The 22,900-nt window shown below is 45.0% G+C and overlaps 1 protein-coding gene across 3 annotated transcripts in view; it reads left to right on the top strand.

Moving 5' to 3' along the window:
• Positions 1-22,633, top strand: part of BCAT1 (branched chain amino acid transaminase 1) — a 79,958-nt gene extending 57,325 nt beyond the window's left edge. For all 3 annotated transcript variants that reach the window (XM_054989281.1, XM_054989283.1, XM_054989282.1), the window contains 7 exons: positions 2,339-2,458; positions 7,894-8,057; positions 11,519-11,661; positions 15,827-15,912; positions 16,647-16,787; positions 20,523-20,597; positions 21,329-22,633. In XM_054989281.1, coding sequence (XP_054845256.1) covers positions 2,339-2,458; positions 7,894-8,057; positions 11,519-11,661; positions 15,827-15,912; positions 16,647-16,787; positions 20,523-20,597; positions 21,329-21,370 — 771 coding nt within the window. In that variant the 3' untranslated portion in view covers positions 21,371-22,633. The remainder of the gene's footprint in view (positions 1-2,338; positions 2,459-7,893; positions 8,058-11,518; positions 11,662-15,826; positions 15,913-16,646; positions 16,788-20,522; positions 20,598-21,328) is intronic.
• The last annotated feature ends 267 nt before the right edge of the window (positions 22,634-22,900 follow it).

Genomic DNA, 22,900 nt, shown 5'->3' with positions numbered 1-22,900 from the left:
CCTTTTATGTCTTGTACCAACTGGTAGCTTCAAGAAGATGCAAGACCTTGAGTTACTAGAACTCTTTTGCGTGCTGAATCCATAGCACAAAAACTAGAATAAATTAGGAGAGACTTTTCTTTTTCTGAAATGCAGAAAAGTCACTGCCAATCAACGCAGACGATATTGAGCTTGGTGGACCAAGAGGCTCCAGGTCAAACAACTTCTTATGATAGGGGGAAGCTATTTCCAAATGGGAACTTCCCACAGACGCAAAGGTGATGCCTTCTGGACACTTCGGAAACACCTCCTGCTCCAATGTGGTGGAAGAAAGCTAGGGCTGGTTCTTTGCTTTGGGGAGAGAAGTCACTGGTGGGCATCATATCTGCCCCAGGCATTAGGAATTCTGTTGGGCAGTAATGTTTTGGGCAGTCATGTTTATTCAAGACAGCTGTGGTGTTCCTGGTAGATCTATTTTGGGGGTCTTGTATAATCCAGGCCTTAGCGACAGCTGCAGAAAATCATTTCAAGACACTGAAAAGTTCCCTTTCTACAGCAATTTTTTTCAAAGCCTCTATTGTTATGCAGATGGATACAATGATGGGATTTGAACAGCTCTGTGGAAGCTGTCTGCTAAAAGCTACTTTTCTGGAAGTCTGAAAACCCATTTCTTTCATGCCAGAACAATGCACACCTGGAATACAAGATGCAAATTTCATAGTTCTGTCCTGGGAGCGAATGGGGTACACAGTGGGATTGAATGATGGAACTGCCATGCAATATTCTGCCAAATAAGTGAGAACGGAAGGGCCTGTAAACCTTGGCTTTGCCCACTGACCCAAGGCAAAGTGCTCTTGAACCCTTTAACTGACCCAAGGCAAAGGGCTCTTGAACCCTTTAACTGACCCTAAGGCAAAGGGCTATTTAACCTCATCCAATGGAGGCTGTGGTGGACATTTCCCCTTAAACCATCTCAGCATCTCATTCCCATTGGTCTGTGCCTAGGCTGTGTAAAGAACTGAGCCACTGAGATGCCCCAGGGTCATGTAGATAGTTTCAGGTGGGTAGCTGTGTTGGTCTGCAGTAGAAGAGTGGAGTTCAGTAGCACCGTAAAGACCAACACGATTTCCAGGGCATAAGCTTTCAAGAGTCAAGCTCCCTTTATCAGAGTCATATAGTGGTTAGAGTGTCGGATTAGAACCAGGGAGACCAAAGTTCATATCCCCAGACCACCACATTACACACTTGGCAATTTTGAACCCTTTACTCTCTCAGCCAGCTTACAGGGTTGTCTTGAAAATAAAATTGGGGAAGGGGCAGGGCTTTTTTTCAGCGGGAACGCAGTGGAACTGAGTTCCAGCACCTCTTGAAAATGGTCACATGGCCAGTGGCCCCACCCTCTGATCTCCAGACAGAGGGGAGTTTAGATTGCCCTCTGCGCTGCTGGAGCAGAGGCTGCTGGTCACCGGCCATGTGACCATTTTCGCCGAGGGCAATTTAAACTTTTAAAAACTCCCCCTTTGTTCCAGCGGACCCAAAGTGATGTCATTGTGTGGTCCTGAGTTCCACCACCTCTTTACCCAGAAAAAAAGCCCCGGGGCGGGAGATGTAGAACACCACATGATTTAAAAAACCAAGAATGCTGACATGTCTTGTGCTGCTTACACTGAAGAACCATCTTGAGAGAAACTGTTTGTGGGGTAAGTAATGTGTAGGTAGGGGGAAGGGCTGGGGATAAAAGAGTATGCTGTGGACCAGATAGGAGAATTTGGCTCCAGCTGCCTTTCCTTACTGCTAATTAATATGTACATATGTGCTGTCAAGTCACAACTGTCTTATGGAGACCCCCAGCAAGGGGCTTTCAGGGCAAGTGAGAAGCAGAGGTGGTTTGCCATTACTGACCTCTGAAGTCTTCCGTGGTGGTTTCAGTCCACCAAGTACCAGTCCAAGAATCGATGATGAGATCCGGCTATACCATGCCTCTTTCCCTGCCACTGTTAATTAATACCTGTCTTAAAAAGCTGCAAGAAAAAGTGTATATGAGACAGAAGTGTCTCATTTCCCTCCTTTGCCTCACACCCAAGTATTATAAATTGCTGATTTAGATCTCATGTACTTTCTGTTGTGAAATACATTTTTCAGTTGCGATAAAAATCAGTCATACCGGTTTGTTTCTTGGGCACTTGAAATCATATGACCTTTGGTGTTGTGCCTTATCACATACTTATGTCTGTGTACTAAATACGCCTGAACGTCATGGCCCCTGATTTAATAGCCTAATTCAATGTTCCCGTGAAACCGCATTCCCATAAAGGCCAGATTACTTCTAAACAGGGTCTTCTCCTCCTCTTGCTTTCAGGGGTTTGACAAAGAAGAGCTTTTGGAGTGTATCCGGAAACTCGTGGAAGTCGAAAAGGAGTGGGTGCCGTTTTCAACTTCTGCCAGCCTGTATATCCGCCCTACTTTGATTGGAACAGAGGTGGGGGAAACTTTTGTCCCCCGATTTTTAAATTTTTTTAACACAATTAAAACCATGTCATTATTTTATTATGAAGTGGGCAACACAAAAGACTGATTTGTCCACAATTAAAAACAAAATAAAATTCAAGGGCATTCATCATCACATAGGCCAATAACATTATTGGCGTATGCTCAGAGCTCGCTGGATTGCTGTGGTTAGTGGGGATTGTAGTTTTCTTGGCCTTGGGAGGTTGTGAAAATGACAATTCTCATCCATCTCGGCTGGCAGTAAGGTTGCCAACTCTGACCTGGGAAATTCCTGGAGATTCAGAGGAAGTGCCTGCGGAGGGAGGGAGTTTGGGGAAGAATTTCACCTAGAATCTATGAGTATACCATCGATTCTGCTTTCCAAAGCTGACATTTTCTCCAGGGAAACTGATCTCTGTATTCTGGAGATCAGCTATAATTCTGGGAGATCTTCTTGAGGCCTCACTTGGAGGCTGGTAACTGCAGCTGGCAGTCATGTTGGATAAGGTTGGGAACTAACTAACAGGAAAGTTAGTTAGTTCCAAGTCAGGCTGTATCCTGTGTCTTTAAAAAGCTCTCTCCTGCAGCAGAGAACTCTTCTCCCCCATCTTCAGAATGGTATAGTTCATTACTTGCCGTGGAGGAGTGGCTGGTAGTGATTGGGGCAGTAAAGTACAGGATAAGTGTGGGTGTGCAGACATGTTTAATTTGTAATCATCTCACCAAACACTCACAAATATCAAGCCTCTTTGAGTGCTTGGCTGGAATCACTTGCAACAACACGAGTGGTTTCAGATAGGTCAGTAGTACTAACTCACTTGCAGTTGGGTAGCTGTACCAGCCTGTAGCACAAAATTTGAATCCGGTACCACCTTAAAGAGCAACACATTTTCAGATATGATAAAGTGAGCTTTAACTTACACAACCTCAGTTTATCCACCCAAAGGTGGATGGCCACCCAAAGGTGGATTGCATCATTTAGTTTGTGTTATAACTAGGCATGGGCACGAAAAGAAAAAAACAACGAACATGGTGTTCGTTGTTCATTGCCATCCACGAACAATGAACATTGATGAACATGACCTGTTCATGAACATGTTCATTGTTCGTGGGGACCAACAGGCACTCCTCCAGCCATCAAGATCCCTACCACACCACTCCCAGAAACCCTACCTGAGCAGGCAGCAGGAAAGGTACTAGTAATAAATAATAGCTTGGCTCAGAGCCTGGCAGCAGCCCTGGAACTTGAAAAGGTAGATCCCTATCCCACCACACACAAAATTCAAACTCCAATGCACTCTCCCTGTCTCTCTCTCAAAATGCCAACAGCAACTGTCTCTCCCTCACTGTCTGCAAAACCAGAGCTGGGAGCCCCCCTCCCCCCTGCTCTTTGCTTCCTTGTAACAAATTTGGAGCTCCACACTTGAAAGGAAGACCTGCCTATCAAGCTAAATTGGGCTTAGATTGGGGTTTCCAGGGCAACAGCAGTCCCTGCCTCCGGTTGCCAAGGGAGTTGATTGCAGGTGCCTGACTGTCTGGCTTGACGAACAGCAACAAACAGCAACGAACAGGCTTGCAACGACCACCTGTTCGCGAACAGCTGACTGGGCTGTTCATGGCTTTTTTTAGTTCATATTGCTGTTCGTGCCCATCTCTAGTTATAACTCTGATCCCTACACATGGAAATACTTTGGCTGGTGATGCTCCCAGAACACTTTTTCAGGCTCTGGCAAAAATAGGTGAGCTCTGAGTCCTCGTGAAAAAGTTTGTGCATCTGTTCTGTGTGTATGGATAAGCCGCACAACATTCCATGTGGCATCACAATCCATTTCAAGATTGGACAACCTAATCCAAAGATGGTCCTAAACTGTGGCCTGATTCAGATACAGTTATGTTCCTACACAGATTCTTTCCAGGTAGAGATGAAGTGTGTATGCGCCGTGTGCGTTCCAAGTGGTATGTACTTGTGCCTGACCAGAAGTAATAGCTTTGCAGGAAAATACTCTCGCATTAAGCATCCATAAGGGAAAAAGAGAAAAGAGAAAGGGCTATTGTTGAATGAGAAGTAGTGTGTGATAGTGGTTAGAGTGCTGGACTGGGATCTAAGAGAGCTGGGTTCGATTCTCTACTCCACCATGGAAATTTGCTGGATGACCTTGAGCCTGTACATTCTGTCAGCCTAACCTAACTCACAGGGTGTAAAAATCTGCCAAGTAACCTTCAAGAGGCTCCCCTGTTTGTTGGTAAGAGCTTTATTGAAAAGTTGCTAGTATTATGATCTTATTGGGTTCTTTGCCAGGAATGAGAGTACAAAACGAGCAAAAAACACATGAGCAGGAGAAGCAACAATAAACAAATATCACAAAATGAAAAGTCAAATCAATGTGTGTTTTTTTTATATTTGTTTATCGTTGCTTCTCCTGCTTGTGTGTTTTTCACTCGTTTTGTACTATTGTAGAGTGGGGACCTCTCATTGTTTGCTATTGCCGTAGGAATGAAAGTACAAGCAGGTATCAGGCATATATATCATTCAAAGGCAGGGCTTTTTTTCAGCTGGAACGCGGTGGAATGGCGTTCCAGCACCTCTTGAAAATGGTCACATGGCCGGTGGCCCCGCCCCGATCTCCAGACAGAGTGGAGCTTAGATTGACAATCTAAACTCCCCTCTGTCTGGAGATCAGGGGGCGGGGCCACCGGCCATGTGACCATTTTCGCCGAGACCAATATAAACTTTAAAAAACTCCCCCCTTGTTCCAGCTGACCCAAAGTGACGTCATTGTGTGGTCCTGAGTTCCACCACTGAGTCCCACCACCTCTTTTCCCAGAAAAAAAGCCCTGTTGAAAGACTAACACTCCCCCTTGGCTGACCCCCCACCTCTTTTTCTAAAGGCTGGCTACTTCCACTGGGAAACATCTATGCAGGGGATGGTACACAGGGAGAGATGACACACAGGGGTACAAGGTGATGTAGGCTTCCTTTCCCATAGGCCAGATGCGAGAGCACAGCCTAGCAGACTGAACTTCAGGAGCAAACAGCTTACAGTTCAAGCGCAGCGTAACTTTAGCAGATAACCATAACATCCAGCCCCAGCCCTCGGGCATGAGCACGGCAGATGCTGCCAGCATTTGACACAGGGTTGATGTGAGGATAAAATGGAGGAGAGGAGAACGATGTAAACTGTTTTGGGTCCCCATTTGGGAGAAAAGTGGGGCGTAAATGAATTAAAATAAATAAACAAATTCTATGAGTAAAGAAATATGGCCATTTTGAGACAGAAATGTAGTGTTTCCAGTTGATAATACCACCACCTAGTGGAACTATTCTGCCATAGCATAGCACATTTTGTTTTGTCTTTCATTATTTGCTGTGAGCCAAACTACAAGTGACGTCTTACACAGGTCGGACACTAGTCGGCTTCCCTCAAGTTTTGATGGGAAATGTAGGCATCCTGGTCTTGCAGCTGTAATGGAGAGCCAAGCTGTAAAACCAGGGTGCCTACATTTCCCATCAAAACTTGAGGGAAGCTGACTAGTGTCCAACCTGTGTAAGACGTCACTTGTAGTTTGGCTCTGATGAATGGCCATGCACCCTTTCTCCCCCATATGTGACTGAGGGGGAGGGGGTTAGCTATGGCCTGCCTGCCCGAGCCATTGCTTGGCAAGTAATATTTCACCGCTGCAAACCCAGTAGCCCACCAGCCAAGAGGCAAGCTCCAAGATGTTACGTCAGAAGATGTTCAAGCACAATTCTCTGCATCGTGCACACTTTTGCACAGTTCGAAAATTACCCTTGAGCACCCACAGTGGCACTGCAAAAGATCCCAAATGCATCTTTCATATTGCATGAGCCCATGTGCCAAAAGAGCACTTTCAAACACACATACGAGATTTATAGTACAAATGATTTTATCATCACAAAATGACAAAGAAAGGCAATGATTGAAGTATATGTGGGATGCAGTGATTGCCAGGAACTGCGATTGCCAGCTAGCCAGGGGGGAAAAAATTCAACCTGGTTTGTATCTGCCCTTTTGAAATCTGCCCTGCAGAAATCAACAGGTGGAAATTGCCATTGACTTGGAATAAAGTAGAGAGAGTGATCTGCAGCAATGCAAAATCAAAGGGACAGGTACAAGACTTGGCGACAAAAGTGTGCAAACATACCAAGGACCTTCCGTGATGTCTGAGTATCAGACTGCGAACTGGGGGACCAGGTTTGATTCACACTCAGGGAAGGCTGCTTGTTGAACTTGGCCAGTTTTTCTCTCTTAGCCTGGCCTCCTACACAAGGCTTATTTATTTATATTTTATTTACAAAATTTATACTCCAACTTTATTCCCTATAAGGCCACCAAAGGAGTTAACAGTTAGAAACAAAACATTATAAAAAAAAAACAGGGCCCATTTCGAGGGGGAACGCGCAGGAATGCAGTTCCGGTAGTTCCCCAAAGAGGTCACATGTCAGGTGGCCCCGCCCACCTGACTCTCAGCCATTTTGGGCCCGTTTCGGCCTGGATTGGGGCCGAAACAGCTCGGATAGGGCCTCTGACGGTGGTGCATCATGCTCCTGCTCAGCAACGGCCTGATCCTGACCATTTTGGGGCCCTTTTGGGCCATTTTCAGCCCCTTTTTGCCATTTTGGGCCCCATTTCAGCCCTGAATGGCCGGGATTGGGTCCAAAACAGCCAGGATAGGTGATGTCAGGGGTGTGTGGCATATGCAAACCACTTATGCTAATGACACACTTCTGGTGATGGCAAGGGATGTGGCATATGCTAATGAGTTATGCTAATGAGTTCCTCCAGCTCTTTTTCTATGAAGTGACCCCTGTAAAAACATATAACACAATGACTTAAAACTCATACTACCCTAGTGGTGGTAGACAGTGCCATCAAGTTGTAGTCAACTTATGGTAACCTCTTCCAGGATTTTCCAGGCAAGAGACTAACAGGGGTAGTTTTCCATTGTCTGCCTCTACATAGTGACCCTGGTCTTCCTTGGAGGTCTCCCATTCAGTTAATAACCCAAGCCAATCCTGCTTAGCTTCTGAGATACGATGGGATCAGGCTTGCCTGGGCTATCTAGATCAGGGCTAAAACCACTATAGGTATGTAAAAACACAAAAAACAGCAAAGGGAAAACAATGTTCTTTGGATGCTCACTGTAGAAAAAAGCAGAGTATAAATGTTTAATAAATATAAATCAGTAAGGTGGGAGACTTCTGCCACAACCTGTAGCCAACACAACCATTCCCCTCTGAAATCAATCTAAGATCATTTATCTCCCCGTTCCAATTTGTTTTCTAGTCCTGTCTCCTTTTTTAAATTTCTGCGAGGATTCCTAGAGCATTGTTGTTTCAACAGAGGTGCCTTCACCAGGACTGAACCTGTTTTCAAGCTATATTTGTCTTTTGTCTTGACCCTTCAGCCATCCCTTGGAGTCAAGAAGCCATCGAGGGCCCTCTTGTACGTGATCCTAAGCCCCGTGGGTCCATACTTCTCAAGCGGAAGCTTTAATCCTATATCCTTGTGGGCAGATCCAAAATACGTCAGAGCCTGGAAAGGAGGAACAGGGGACTGCAAACTGGGAGGGTAAGAGAATTCCCTCTGAAAAACATCAGCATTCTGAATTGTAATACATAGTCTGAGTTCAGACATAATAATGAGATTTATTTTAATTGCAGTTAGTTTAGTGCTTTACAAACATTACATCCACACATAACAGGAACCTAGTGGCACCTTAGAGACCAACATGATTTTCAGAGTGTACGCTTTCAAGAGTCAGAGCTCTGTTTTGAAGACCAAATTTTGTTGGTTTCAAAGAAGCCAGTGGACTAAAATCCTGCTATTCTATTGTGGACCAACATGGCTACCCACCTAACGATACCAAGAACCTGATATCCTTGTGTTTGGGAGTGTGTGCTACTTGCAGTGCTCCCAATATGCACAGTTCTCATGTTGTGTGACCAGGGGCAGCACACGTATTTTTCTTGCACATAGGGCTTCAGTGCATATGAACCAGGATCCTGAAGAAGAACCCCCCCCCCCCAAATCCCACTGGAAAAATTGGGTGGGGGGGCAGAATCATAGGACTGGGATTATTTTTTTTTTGAAATTTTCTGGGTTTGGGGAGTTCATATCTCTACACGGTGAGGGCAGTCAAAATGACTACCATGGGGTGTTGGCAGGCCCGGTGCCACCATTGAGGCTGTGAGGTGGGGCCAGAGGGGGTGCTGGGGGCGGAGGCGTGGGCCACGGAACTGGCATGCTTGGCCCGTGCTGCCGCTGCCGCCAGCCAGCCACCGCCACCACCACACCCCCCCGGGCGGGCGCAGCAGCCATGGGCCAGGGATGGCAGGGAGCCGGGGCAGCATGAGGAGCGTGGGCAGCCTCCTCGCACCGGCCCAGCCACCCACCGGCCAATGGCCCCAGCTTTACTGCGTGATGATGTCATCACGTGATGACGTCATCACGCAGTCTGGGGGGCGCGCGCGAGCATGAAAGGGTGGCCGCAGGCGCCAGAAACCCTGGCGCCGGCGGTGGGTGTCGGGTCCAAAAATGCTGGGAACTTGCCAGCCATGCATCTTCCTCCTATGAAGACACTCGTTTCTGAATTGAGTGTTCCTTGTGAACACAAAGGTAGTGCCTTGTGGATTCTTCTCAAGCACCTTCTGCTCCAGTGAGGTGGAGAAAATCTCTTTGTTTTGGGGAGAGATACTTTGTTGAAGAAGGAAATGGACAAAAGGAAACCCACTTCGTTGGTGTTTGCTGTAGATATTAATCACAACTGGATCTTCCTTTGAGTATAAGTAATCCACCTTGAGTCTCAGAGAGAAAGGGGGGAAGGAAGGAAGGAAGGAAGTCCAATTGTGAATGGTTTGCTATAACATGATGATAGCAGAAATACCCAATCACATCTGGTTGCAGATGTGCCTACCTATGAGTTTATTCCGATGATAAAATGGAAGATGTGACAATTATGTGTGCTGCCATGATAAAAATCTAACAGATAAATATTATCCCATAGTGTATATGGTTCTCTCTTTTGGTCCCAGGTTGCACATTTGAACTCATGGTTTAGTAAAGAAAGATCCCTGGATCCAGTAGCACCTTAAAGACCTACAAGATTTCCAGGGTATGAGCTTTTGAGAGTCAAAGCTCCCTTTGCCAGAGACAGGGGAGCTTTGGCTCTCAAAAGCTTATACCCTGGAGATCTTGTAGGTCTTAAGATGCTACTGGGTTCCGATCTTGATTTTCTGCTGTAGATCAACATGGCTACCCACCTGAACCTGGGTCCCCCAGTCCTAGTCCAATCCTCTAACCACTGCACCACACTGACCCCATCTATTCTGCTCAGTTGGATCTGGCTTCAGCTACAAGCTTGGGGTGGAGATTTGCTTTTGGACCTGAACAAATGTTGTAGCTGTGAATTAATCTTGCAGATGGTGTTTGACAAAAGTCCCTTGTACTGCCAGTCTGTAGGTCTGGAACTCAGAAAACAGCCATGTAACGCATTGACACTCTGTTCTAAGGAAGCTGGTATTATCCCTGCAATGTCTCTCTTTGGCGTCATCAAAGCTTGCAACCTGCTGCCCACTTTAGGAGACAGACCTGGCCGCAATCACGGCTTTCCTTGGCTCAGGGCAAAGACTTCTGAGACGGTCCAGTAGAATACAAGCATTTGGGGAATGTGTTCAATGGCTCCAGGGGGACAGCAAGCTGAAGGCCTGACAGCATCCAGTAGTGTGAGCCAGAAGAACTGGGCCTTAGGACAGATGATGGTTTAGCACATATAGCTAGTAGATAAAGCATCTAGGATGCTTTGGTCTTGGCAAAGAAGAGAAGTCCTTCCTGAACTTCGTCACTGTGAACGTGTTCTGAAGAGGAACTTAACAAGATGTGGCAGCCAGAGATCCCTGAATGGCTAGCTTTTAAGCTGCAAACAAGCAGTCACGGAGGGTGGGGGCCTGATTCAGATTTGGGCTGTGGCATGGGAGGGATGGACGGATGACCCTTTCTTCTGTGTCATTTTTTTTAACCACAGTTGCATGTAGGCCCATTTCAGTCACTATTACAGTGCTCAAGCAAGGGGGAGTAAGGGGAGGCACATAGAATTGGACCCTAGATTCCAATCTTCCTGAAACTTGGGGGGTCTTTAGAGGACAGTCAGGAGTAGGTTCCTAGAAATCAATCAATACATTTTCCATTCACTTTCCTTAACTATATTTGACTGGCATTTTAAAGAAACCATAAATGTTTTCACCATTCTTGAAATTGTAATTTAGACTTTCCCACCTTTAAAATTGTTTCAGAGTGCCACAGCAGGAGCTGTTCTGCCAAATCACAGTTTAGATTGCCTTTAAGTAACCATTCAACGTATGATTATAGAGTGTCCCATATTTAATGAGTTGAGGGCTAGCTTAATCATCCCTCTACTTAAAAATATGAAACTACCTAATCTGAAAGCACAGGTGACATGGTTATTTTTGGATACAAATGATTCTGTTGTTCTTTCTGTGGCAAAACCTATCTTACTATATAAAAAGTGAGACGTGTTCCTGACGATTCACCTTTTATATTGGTGGAGATGGTGAGAAGAGCCGAGATGGCAGCAGAGGTGGGAATGCCCGTCCTGGGCACTCTGTGCTTCTCCCATCCAGACAGGGTATGTGGGAGGAGGCAATAGTTGGCCCGGCTGCCCTGCCCTCCCCCCACCCAGATGGGGCACGGGGGAGGGGGCCATGCCCGGCCTGCTGCCCTGCCCTCCTCCAGCCTGATCCAGACACTACGGAGGATGCAATGCCCGGCCTGCCTGCTCTGCTGTTTCTAGGGCCCTTTGTATTTTTCCCACAACAGGCTTTGTTGCTAGTAGGGGCAATAATTAAACATCAGAGACATGATATTAAATAAAGTTTTTTCCATTTTAATTTCTGCTTAAGGTGATAGCTGTATGAGCATTACCAGCGAGAGAGAGAGATATGGGATAAAAATGCAGTAAAATACATGCATGGTCCAATAACAATTGCCTGCCATTTTTCTTCTGTCTCCGAAAGGAACTATGGATCTTCTATTTATGCCCAGCGTGAAGCTATGGAGTTAGGGTGTCAGCAGGTTCTGTGGCTCTATGGGGAAGACCATCAAATTACAGAAGTCGGGACCATGAATCTCTTCCTGTATTGGCGGAATGAAAATGGAGGTAACAGTACCATAGACTGCTGTCGGGGTTTTACCTCAGTTTTGACCACTGTTTGACAAAAGTTTGAACAAAATGGTCACTTCACCTTTGGGCCTCAGGTGCCATTCATCAGTCTTTTTCGAAAACAGAGTTTCCCCTGAGGCAAAACTTTCAAACCGGGTTTACATCCAACTAATATTTTTCCACATTTGATATTAATAACCGTTTGAGGACCTTTGAAAACAAGTTTTTTCTCACATTACTCTTCTGGGCCACAGGGAAGAAGAAAGGGAAACTAGGACATGCAAGGAAACTAGGACACGTATACTGGTTTTCGCGACCCAGTTTCAGGCTCCTTTCCCTGACATGGCCTAATATTAACCCCTGGCTCAGTCACATCTAATGTGGTGACTGAGTTTTCAAGTTCAAAAAAAGTTGGTGGTGGGGTTCCCAGACTAGCATGGACACAACTATTAATGACCAAGTTCTAAGAGTTGGTCTAGAATATTATTAGAGTCTGTCCCATTCAGGCACTGAGTTGAATCCAGAATGAACTAGAAATTTCTACCAATTCCTCTTTCCCATTGCAGACTCCTCTCTTGTCGTTCCTCAGGGTCCCCTAACCCTGAGGAGCAGCATTTTGTGGAGATTGAGGGGGGGGAGGGGCAGTAGGTTTCCTTTCTGCCAATGGAAAATTTAGTCTGGATCGCATCCAGATCGTTTAGGCTGACCCAGCATGCTAATTTCTTAAACAGAGAAGTGGAACCAAAATGTCTTGGGTCAATTAAATGGTAGCATAATTGGCCTGAGGTCTATCTAGGTAATTCCGTTGCACTTCAGCTGTCTGCTTTTGAATTTTAGAAAACAGGCATTAAAAAATTATCTATCCTGGCCATCTGCCCCTAGTCTCCGGACGCTCTTTGACTTCCAAAAAAACCCCTCGGATTCTAGGATCAGGTGAAATGAAATCCTGCCCTCAAGAAGTCATAGTTGACTTATGGCGACCCCTGGTGGGGTTTTCATGGCAAGAGACTAACAGAGGTGGCTTGCCATTGCCTGCCTCTGCAACCCTGTTTTTTGTTGGGGGTCTCCCATCCAATTACTAACCAAGACCAACCCTGCTTAGCTTCTGAGATCTGACAAGATTAGGCTCACCTAGGATCAGGTAGCAGTCATATTTTGTGACTGGTAAACATGACTAATCTGTCTCTTCCCTTGACACATACCACGTGTGGTGTTTCATGAATGAATGCTGCCATCTGAGGTTATTTCTGGAACATCAGGACTTCAAGCTTTGCAGTGTGACTATATATACACACACATACACTCAAAACAAGAACAAATTGAAAATGTGCACGGTCCATATGATCTCTCTACTTGCCAAATCTCCTTCAATACATGCCGGTCTGCTCTGATGTCACCAAGGGCCTGAGTTGTCACTGCCCCTCTGGCTGCCATTGGCTTAGCTGCTTTGATGTCATAGAAGGACTTGCCAATCAGCTGAATGCCCAGGGAAGCTATGGAGGCCCTAGAATCCCAAGTCCCAAGTCCCACAAGCAAGATGTCTGAAAAAGAACATCTTTGTCTAACCCAGTATAGTGGAGACTTCTGATTAACAGGTACGTTTGGGGTGCAAAATGGTTGAGTTTGCAACTGTTCACCGGAAAGGTACAGACAACATTTTCTGCCTACAAACATGGTGTGTTTAGCCTCTTATGCATTTCAAATATTTGATTTTGTTTTGTGAAACATAAATGCATTACTTTTAGGAAACATAAAGGCTGTGAGGTGCTTAAGTGCAGGCCATTTTTATTAGCTACTAGTTAGTTCCTTCGACTAATCAAACACAAGTTGGGAGTGTGTACAGTTGCAGTCTTTTTTTTTTTTTAACAATGGTGAAATGTATGAAGCCATATGGAGCCAGGATTGGCTGTAGTTCACAGGAAAGAATAAGCATTTTTGGCACCCAAAGGGTTGCACATTGTCATGCTTTCAGTCTGGTACCAAAGGAAGCAGATGTTGCCGCAGGTGATGCCAAACTGGTGGACATAATATGCGCACACTCTGTGAAAATTGCATGTGAAAGGGGAGTTTAAAATGTTCACAGGTGCCCCCGCTCTCTGGCAGCTGGCTGGACAAGCCAAGTGCTTGAAAGCCATTTTGTGACAGTTGCTGCACTGGCCACAGAGTAGGGAAGAGTGCCAGGGAGATCTTTTTAAGAGCACGGAGCAAGAAAGACAAGGTAAAGCTTTTGTAAAAAGGGGTGAGAACCTACCTTCAGAACTTCATGCCCACATGCATGAGAGCCAGTTTGGTGTAGTGGTTAAGAGTGGCAGCTGCAGGACTCTAATTTGGAGAACCGGGTTTGACTTCCCACTCCTCCACTTGAAACCAGCTGGGTGGGTCAGTCACAGCTCTCTCAGAGCTCTCTCAGCCCCACCCACCTCACAGAATGATTGTTGTGAAGATAATAATAATACCTTTTGGAAACCACTCTGAGTGTGGCATTAAATTGTCCTGAAAGGCGTGATATAAATCAAATGTTGTTGTTGTTATAATCATCTCTTTGCTTGAGAAATGGAACTCTACCACTACTGCCAGCAATAGTCTTAAAGCTTGTTTGGCATCATTGAAATGTGCAAATGGCTATATGAGTGACGAGTAGCTGTGATAATCTGCTGCACTGAAAACAAGAGCCTGGTGGTTCCTTGAAGACTGCCACTTTTATTGTAGAATCAAAGAAGCCACGGTCTTCAGTTTGCAAGACCTGAGCAAAGCTGTCAGTGACTGAACCACAGCTCCTCCCCCTTCTTTTGTTTCTGTCCTCCTATAGTGGTATCCCTGAGACAACAGGCCCTGTCTGAGTTTCTTTTCCTCCCACCACCTATTCTCTTTCAGTTATCATTTGCTAATGGCTGCGTTTCATTGGGAAACAACCGTGAAAGAAAGAATGGCACGAGTCAGAAAAGTCAGCAAGGAAAAAAAAGTGCAGAATAAATCTGTAAATAGCTACATAATATAACAACAACAACATTCTATTTATATACCGCCCTTCAAGACAACTTAACACCCATTCAGAGTGGTTTACAAAGTGTGTTATTATTATCCTCACGACAATCACCCTATGAAGTGGGTGGGGCTGAGAGAGCTCTGAGAGAGCTGTGACTGACCCAAGGTCACCAAACTGGCTTCAAGCGGAGGAGTAGGGAATCAAACCCGGTTCTCCTGATTAGAGTCCTGCTGCTCTTAAGCACTACACTACAGGACATATTAAACTATCTGCATAGATACCATATCTATGCAGTTCCGGCAGTTCCCCAAAGAGGTCACATGACAGGTGGCCCCGCCCACCTGACTCTGCCATTTTGGGCCCATTTCAGCCTGGATTGGGACCGAAACGGCCCAGATCGGGCTTCTGATGGATGGTGGATCACTCTCCCACTCAGCAGCGGCCTGATCCTGACCATTTTGGGCCCCTTTTCGGCCATTTTCAGCCCCTTTTTGCCATTTGGGGCCCAATTTTGGCCTTGAATGGCTAGGATTGGGTCCAAAACAACCAGGATAGGTGATGCCAGGGGGTGTGGTATATGCAAATCAGTTATGCTAATAACACACTTCCAGTGATGTCAAGGGGTGTGGTATATGCTAATGAGTTATGCTAATGAGTTCCTCCAGCTCTTTTTCTACAAAATGACCCCTGGATAGACTTATTTACTTTGCATTTACAAACAGCTTAATTTGAAGGCTCCCCTTAGGGCAGGCACAGAGCCCCCTTCTCACATAGTAGTGGTACAGAGAATTTTCTTCACAGTCACAGTACTTCTGAGGAAGTGGGGAGTGAGAGGGGGAGTCCACTTTTGATGCAGCCTCTACCCTTTTTTTTCCTTGGCCAAGAACTTCTCATTAGACAAATGTTCTGTTTTCACAACTAGTTTCCTAGGACAAAAATCCCTGAACCCCCTTCGGCCTGCAATTTAGACACTGAAGAACTGGAATTTAAAGTACGACCAGCCATGGGACTCTCTCAGCCCCACCCACCTCACAGGGTAATTGTCGTGAACATAATAATAACACACTTTGTAAACTACTCTGAGTGGGTGTTAAGTTGTCCCGATGGGTGGTATATAAAGCAAATATTATTATATTATTATTATTGTTGTTATGTCATTTTGTTTTGTGTTGACAGAGGAGGAGCTGGCAACTCCACCACTAGATGGCATCATTCTTCCTGGTGTGACGAGGCAGAGCATTTTAGACCTGGCACACAAGTGGGTAGGTAATCTCCCCCTCCCTTTATTCATTTATTTAAGTGGGTAGGTAATCTAATGCCATTGGCTTCCCAAACTCTAGAGCATCTTTTCCATACTGTGTGGTTGCCATGGAAGCCCTGAACATTGCAGAGGATTCTGGGACAATTTCACTAAGTTCACATATGCACTGTCTAGGCCTGTGGGCCTCGGCTGCCCCACTTGAACAGAAGAGCGTGCCCAGAACACCTCCAACACTGTGGATGGAAATCAGAAGTGTAGGAGAACAAAATTCATGTCCTGTAGCATCTTAAAAAGACCAATAAAATTTTCCAGGGTATAAGTTCCTATAAGTCGTGCCCAGGGTAATGCCAATGGCCACCTTGGGGTCAGGAAGCAGTTTTCCCCAGACCAGTTTGGCTAGGGATCCTGACGGTGTTTTGCCATCTTCTGGGCATGGAACAAGGGTCATTGGAGGTGTGTGTGCATAGGGTGGGGTGGGGTTGTGAATTTTCTAAATCGTGCAGGGGGCTGGACTAGATGACCCTGCAGGTCCCTTCCAACCCTATGATTCTAGTATTCTAAGTCAAACCACACAGATGTAGGTGAAGCTGACTCAGGGAAACTTGTAGAGGAAAGTGCCCTCTCCTGGCAACAACGAGGTATATATTTTGTTGACTTTTTGCTTCTTCCACCTGAAGTGGACCTTTGGCTTCTCGACAGCATGTTCTTTCGTTACACATCTCTTTCCCTGTACAGGGAGAATTTAAAGTGTCCGAGCGATACATCACCATGAGCGATTTGACAACTGCCTTGAAGGATCGCCGAGTGAAGGAGATGTTTGGTGCTGGAACGGCTTGTGTTGTGTGCCCTATTTCAACAATATTGTATATGGGCGAGGTAAGGGCAGGAGGGTTTTGTAAGTGGATCATTGGGTCTACTGAGGAATCCATTGTGGAATTTTCGGGAATATCTAATAGTGTTAAATTCAGGTTTGTTTTAGCAGGTTGGGTACTTAGTTGTTAAAAAACCACAAGATGCTGATTCTGGTATATAGAGCCAGCATGGTGTAGTGGTTAGAGTGTCAGAATTAGGAATTGGGGGAGCCAGGTTCGAACCCCCGCTCTGCCACGGAAGCTTGCTGGGTGATCTTAGGTCAGTCTCACACTCTCAGGGCCAAGCTACACATGACGAATGACACTTGAACGGCAAGTGGATTGAGTGGAGGGCAAGTGAACAGGGAGAAATACACTTGCCATTCAAGTGTCATTCGTCATGTGTAGCTTGGCCCTCAGTTTGGCCTACCTCACAGGGTGCTTGTGAGGATAAAATGGGGAAGAGGAGAATGTTTTAAACTACTTTGGGTCTCCATCGGGGAGAATGGCGGGGTATAAATGAAGTAAATAAATATATTGAAAGCCAAGGAGGAAGTGATTATTTGCAATAGATTATCTATTTATTTATTTAAAACATTTCTATCCCATCTTATGTCTTTGGAAACAAGGCATCTAAGAGCCAAAACAGACAAGACGCTTGACCCATGGAGGACAGTCGTCAGTTTTCTGCAAGTTTCCACGGGAAACATAGTGAGAAAGAACCTCTGCCAGGGAGAAGAGGAAGAATCCCCCCTCTCCCTGGCAGAGGTTCTTTCTCTAGGTGTCTCATCTAGTCTGCTCAGCTTCCTCTCACCACTGCTAGCGTCCTCAGCTCCCGAGTGCATTTAGGGGAGCAACGGAAGTGCTGGCAGTGGCGAGAGGGAAAGAGAGCTGCTGGTGAGATCGGCTCCTTGTCCCTCTTACTGCCGCCAGCATGCTTTGCTCCCGAGCAAGGGGAGCGCTCTTCCTCTTGCGGCTGCCAGTGCACTCCCCTTGCTCCCCTAATTGCATTCGGGAGCTGAGCGCACTGTCAGCGGCGAGAGGGAGCCGAGCAGACTAGATGAGATGCCTAGAGAAAGAGCCTCTGCTGGGAAGAAGGGAGATTCTCCCTCTTATTCCTGACAGAGATTCTTTCTCACTACATTTCCCATGGAAACTTACGGGAAACTGAGAAGTGTCTTCCATGCATCAGGCGTCTCGTGTGTTTTGGCTCTAAGAATATAATGCCAGCTTTTGAGGATTCAAACATAACAGTCCAATAAACAATATGTATTTTCTCAGACAGTAGACCCAATAGTTTTGGTTAACTTTCTCACAATCTGAAGATCTTGCAGTTGTACTCATGGAACTATGGAACTCTGTACTGCAGGAGTTCTTTCTCCCCAAAATGGACACCATGAAGTACTGGCAATTTTGATTTCATAGGCTTATGGCATTTATAGCCCATCTAACTTGTATTGTGGAATTTGAAGACAAGTGAGTGAGTATATAGGATTCCCAGGAAGTAGCCTACCCTTTGGAGACCAAACACAGACTCACAAGGCTTCCTTAGAGTTGCTTTCCTTTATTTATGTTATTTATAGTACACCTTTCTCACTGAGACTCAAGGAGAATTACACACTGCATATCGATACAGAATCGACTGCCAGGATATTCAGTAAACAATAGTATAAAGTATGGACTCTAGAAGTTTGAAAACAGGGATAAATCTGATACACATTTGCAACAATGCTGAAAGAAAACATAAACTATTTAGCATGGCGTATTAAACAATGCAGAAACTATGTGGGATCATACTTGCAGCAAAAGATGGTTCACTGTAGTACCGTTATACCAAATATACCAAAGTATATTTCTGAAACATTTCTTTGCAGTACAGCACTATTACCTGTGTAAAAAAGCCCTCCTGAATAAGTCAGTTTTGCATAGTTTGCCAAAAGCCAGGAGAGATGGAGCCTTCCTAACCTCAGCAGGCAGGCCAATCCACAAGGTGGGTGGCTCAACGTAGTATGAGCATGTGCAGAGTGATGCATAAGGCCGTGTTCAGGGGTGAAAAGCAGTCTTGTGCTCTTAGATCACACAATGGACATTTGCTGCTGGGGAGAGACTATGGCTCAGTGGCAGAAGGCCAGTGTTGCATAGTGGGTAGAGCATTTGGAACTGGGAGACCTGATTGTAAACCTCCCCTCTGCCATGAAGTTTTCTGGATGACCTTGGGCCAGTCATTCTCTGCCTCATTCTAACTTACCTCACAGAGTTGTTGTGAGAATAAAGAATAAAAGAATAAAGAATAAAATGGAAGTGGGGAGAACGATGTATCCTGCCTTGAGCTCCCTGGATGAAAGATGGGATGAAAATATACAGATAGACACAGAAGGTCCAAGGTCAAATCCCTGGTATCTCCAGCTAAACGGTCACAGGCAGAGATGTCCAAAGCTCTTCTCTGGAGATCTGTTGTCCGTCAGAGTCAGCTATCCTGAGGTAGATAGAGCTATACTCTCTGACATGGTATTGTTACCAGAATGGGACTCCTTGTGAGTAGGGGAAAATTAGCGGCAAGGAGAAGGCTATGCGAGAGGGGTAACAAAGTGGGATACTCCACCAATTTTTACAGGGTCCTTTCCCTAAGCCAACTGATGAGACGGATGATTTTTATTTAAAGGGGAAAACTCACACATACAAGAAATAACTCACGAGCATACAAGGTTCCTAGGAAAGCAATGGTGAAATTGGAATAGATTTGAGGGATTTTCGGGCAATAATTACCTATCCAGAGAGCAGAGTAGTCCATGGGGAAAGAAGGCTTCTAACGGCCAGCGTTCTTGACCAGAAGAGGCTCAGAGAAGGAGACTCTGAGGGCACAGCGCTCAGATCCAGGGAAGCGTGCACAATTTGAGGGGGGGGGCAAAGCTCTGGTTCTTATAGGGAAAATTAGGCCTCGGCCATTAGGCCAAAGACCTTAAAGTTCACCTCCTGGGAAAGACAAAGGTTTGAGTACTTTTGATTGGTGCTACCAGGGTGTGACAAAGAAATCAGATTGGTTACTCCTGGTGCCTCACAAAGAAATGGCTACTAATTAAATGTTCCCGGAGCTTGGCTAATAAATTTAGAGTTTTGATTAGATGTTCCCAGGAAGAAGTTACAAACTTAACAGAGCTATTTGAAGGCCCGAGATTTAATCAATGGAAAGAAGGGAGATCGGAAAGTATGGAGTGGTGACTCACGAGCACCTTTATTGTCAAGATAGCACATTCCGCAGCATGAGGAGACAGGAGTCAGTCACGCCCAATCACTCAGCCTTGCATACACATTCCATGCATGACTCATTCTCCTCATGATCAGCTATTAAAGATGTCAGAAGTCAGGCTGACTACTCACAGTATAAGGTAGTATTTATTCTTGTTTGGTAATTAATATATGAACAGTGCCTCTCAGGAAGTTTTGTTCTTGGTTTCTTAATGGTTGGTGTTTGGTAGTCAAGCAAGCACCTTTTTACACACAACAGAATTTATGGTCCTTCTTCTGAATGGCAAAAAATTCCCATCATTGTTTTTAAGAGAGACAAAGAGAGAAGTTAACTTCCTTTCCACCACCACTGCTGCTGATTTTTGTTCTTTATTTTGTTGGTCTGCTTTTGTTGACAGAAAACAAAACCTTTGACTAGTTGTATTTCAGTGTGCCAAAATGCAGTTCATTCATTCTTTTGGGGGGGCAGGGGGTGTAATCTTGTTATAAACTGTTGCACTTTTTCTTCTTCTAGAATTTGCACATTCCAACCATGGAGAATGGACCTCAGATAGCTACCCGTTTTTTGAAACAACTGACTGATATCCAAGTAAGGGTCTTGATTCATTCCTAGGATAACTGTGCATGGAAGAGAAGAAAAATACTCCAGCAGCTCTTTTCATTGGGGGATCGTGGTTTAGAGGTAGAGTGCATGCTTTGCTTGCCAAAGGTCCCAGATTCAGTCTCCAGCATCTCCAGTTAAAAGAATCAGACAGTAGCTGATGCCAGAAACCACGACCCTGAAGAGCTGCTGCCAGTCCAAGTGGGCAATACTGATTTAGACAGAACCATGGTCTGATTTAGTATAAAGTAGCTTCCTATGTTCAGTATCACTCTGAATATATTAAACTTAGTTTGACTGCCGTCTATAACGTGGACAATTAATGTGCTTTTTGTAACATGGTACGGTCACCCTGCGTGCCTATACTATTTCAGCTCTTATGCTGGGAATATTACTTGCTTGAAACCACTCTATGTTGCTTGTAACTAAATGCTAGCTCAGAGTGTAGGAAACTGTCAGAAGTACATATTAGAAAATGTACAAAATGTAATCACTGAATTGGACCACAGTGCCATCCTAAGACGTTACACCCTTCTATACCCAATGAAGTCACTGGGCATTTAAGTTATTGGGCATAATAACTCTGTTTAGGATTGCACTATTTGGGTACTAGCGTGGAAGAACGGGCAAGATGGCCTGCACTAGGCCCTGCTGTGGGTTTGTAATGACCTGTTCACTGTCCCCTAGTGAAAGAGTAATACTCTTTGTTCTTCTTGTAGTACGGAAGAGAAGACAGTGAGTGGACAATCGTGGTGTCCTGAATGCAAAGGACAAGGAAGGCTCAGACCTCCTGGAAAGAGAACAAGGCAGGCCGACGTACCATCTGAACAATGACCAGTTGTACCGTAGCTCCGCGTAGCGTAGTCCGTGTGTTATCACTTTGTTCCTGGGCTTAGTGGGGTGGGGGGGGGAATGGTGTCCACATGCCAGGGAATGTGAACACAGTCGTTTGATTTTCTACTGTGATTTTGCTCTAGAGTAGAAATCTGTCTTCTGGTAGAGGTGCTAGATGTAAGCAATAGACACTTTTCCGACAGTTTTCTTGATGCCCCCTCGTGTCCTCGGTACAGTTGACAGATGTGTTTAAAAGTTCTTCAACTGCTCTTCAGTTCAAGCCAAGTACTCTTTGCATTACCTTTTGAGCCACAGATTGCTACCTATAGCACAGTTGCCAAATGTCTCAGAGGTATCCTTTTGCTATCTCCGAGTCTTCTCATTATTCCCAGGTTGGGAAGATGATAAAACTGTTCTGGTTTTGTTTTCGTTTTTTTAATCTTTTCTATTGTTCCTTTGACTGTTGTGGGATATTTCTCTTAAATCCCCAGGGTGCTTTTTGCTTTTTCCTATTTAATACTTTGGTTGTGGAGACCATGACTAGGAGTTTGCAATTTGGGTTCAGAATTCGGTAAAAAATACCGAATATTACCTGATTTGGGAAAATTTGGTATTACCAAACCCGAATCAACTGAAATTTTTCCCCTGTGCACACCCCTAACCATGACTCATAGGGGCAGAATTTTCTAAATGAAAATGATTCAGTTTGGTGCTGGTTTGGTGCCACTTTGGTGCCTGGTAATACCATGCCTTGGATGAATTCTGATAACCTTTCTTTTCTCCCTGCAAAATGACCTCTGAGGGGTACACACAGGGCTGGCCCAAGGATTTTGTGTGCCCTAGATTAGGACACCAAGCTACCCTCCCACAGGGAGATTTTGTTTCCTAGCTTGCCCTCTTTTTGAGCTAGCTTTAAGACATCTTTTGCCAAAGGTTACTTATGATAGTGTTCCATTAGTTACCGTTATTGTCACTTTAAGGGGAAGAATTGGATTACATTGGTAAAATAACCAATGAAATAGTATGAAAAACCAGTTCTCTGTTTGTGGTTGCACTAACAGTACTTAGAGAGCTGAGAAGTATTTATTTTTTTCTATAAAAGAGAGGGTGAAATTTTGGGAAACTTAACAATGTTCCTCTTTTGTAACTGAACCTACCTCTAACACCTTGAAATACATTCAGCATCTCTCTGTGTGTCTCCCCATAATTTTTGACCTCAGACCCATAATTAAAACATTCAGATAAAGCATATGGGACAGCCCATCCAAGACTGTACTACTTCATAGTGCAGGGGAAAGGAAAATGCATGCGTGAATGCCATTCTAGATCAACCACTCGATGAACACAAAAATCTAATTCCCTTTGCAGAAGATTTTTACCATAGCCCCCTTCCTGCCATTACTAGCTTTACATTTGCAAGTGTTCATTTACGGAAGAGAGTCCTGAGAAACGTATTC

The sequence above is a fragment of the Eublepharis macularius genome, chromosome 9, assembly GCF_028583425.1.
Source record: "Eublepharis macularius isolate TG4126 chromosome 9, MPM_Emac_v1.0, whole genome shotgun sequence".
NCBI lineage: Eukaryota > Metazoa > Chordata > Lepidosauria > Squamata > Eublepharidae > Eublepharis > Eublepharis macularius.
The sequence above is the reverse complement of the archived record's forward strand: the minus strand, read 5'-3'. Positions and strand labels throughout refer to the sequence as shown.